This window comes from Pterocles gutturalis, unplaced genomic scaffold, assembly GCF_000699245.1.
Source record: "Pterocles gutturalis isolate BGI_N339 unplaced genomic scaffold, ASM69924v1 scaffold14954, whole genome shotgun sequence".
Lineage (NCBI taxonomy): Eukaryota > Metazoa > Chordata > Aves > Pterocliformes > Pteroclidae > Pterocles > Pterocles gutturalis.
In genome coordinates this window covers 8349-9279 of record NW_010130887.1, presented here as the reverse complement: position 1 = coordinate 9279, position 931 = coordinate 8349, and the positions used below count along the sequence as shown (strand labels likewise).

The following is a 931-nucleotide window of genomic DNA, read 5'->3' as shown; positions in this document are numbered from 1 at the left end:
TCCGAAATCTTCTTAAAACTCTTCCCATAGTCATAAGACACATAAACCTGCAAAGGAGAAGCCCCAGCGTGAGGAGCACCAAGCTCTGGTTTCCCTTCTGGCGGGTTTGGTAACAACTCAGAAAATTACAGGGGGGGAAAGTCTTAGAGACTGCCCGAGCCAGCCTTTCAGGGCTCAAACCCATGGGGCAACACAGAGGATAATGAATTTTTTTTTGTTTGTGTGTCTGAACTCAGACTCACCGGCCTTTCTTTCATCTTCCCAGCCCAGGAGAGAAAGGCAGGCTGCACTCAGCAGCCACCGGCAGAGACACAGAGCAGGTGCCCTGGGACAACAGTAGGTCGCATTACTTACATCGCTGTTTTTGGGACCCAGCAAAGACAAGCTGTCTCTGGCCAAGGCCACGATCACGTTGCTCTTCTCTCCCGCCCAGTGAACGACCATCTGATTGTGGGAATCGTTGAGGCTGACCTGCAACGCCAAGGAAGAGGGCACCCTGAGCCCCAGGCTCACCCGCAGGGCAAACACCCGCTCGTATCACCCCTCCTCGGAAACGCACAGAGCTTGGGGAAACTCATCCAAACCAGGGGCGGACGCTAAACTGTCCAGAAGTCAAACAACGGAGGGGCAGAATGAGAAAGAGAACTAAAACCAAGGACAGAGAAGTGACTTGAAATCTAGGCTGATTAGGTGAAGGGCCAGCAGGAAACTGCCACCTTTCTACAGCGACTTCTTCCGTACCAAAAGGACGTGCTGCTTTCCAAAACAAAGGCAGGCGTGTGCGATCCCGCAGCTCCCCATGCACGCGTTGTATCTAGCAGCGCTGGTGGCAAAGGGTTGGTTTCTATGGGGAGGCTATCGCAGCATCGCTGCAGCGGGCGCTGGGGGCACGGGAGACTCCGCACGAACACGGTGCCTGCAGTGACTGCTG

General features: G+C 54.6%; 1 protein-coding gene across 1 annotated transcript in view; it reads right to left on the bottom strand.

The window, feature by feature from the left end:
• LOC104466847 (sortilin-related receptor-like) overlaps nucleotides 1–444 on the bottom strand; it is a gene marked incomplete at its 3' end in the record, with an annotated part of 12658 nt that extends 12214 nt beyond the window's left edge. The window contains 3 exon segments of the mRNA XM_010080401.1: nucleotides 1–8; nucleotides 11–47; nucleotides 355–444. The exon segment at nucleotides 1–8 is cut by the window's left edge and continues 69 nt beyond it. Coding sequence (XP_010078703.1) covers nucleotides 1–8; nucleotides 11–47; nucleotides 355–444 — 135 coding nt within the window.
• Between the last annotated feature and the right edge of the window lie 487 nt (nucleotides 445–931).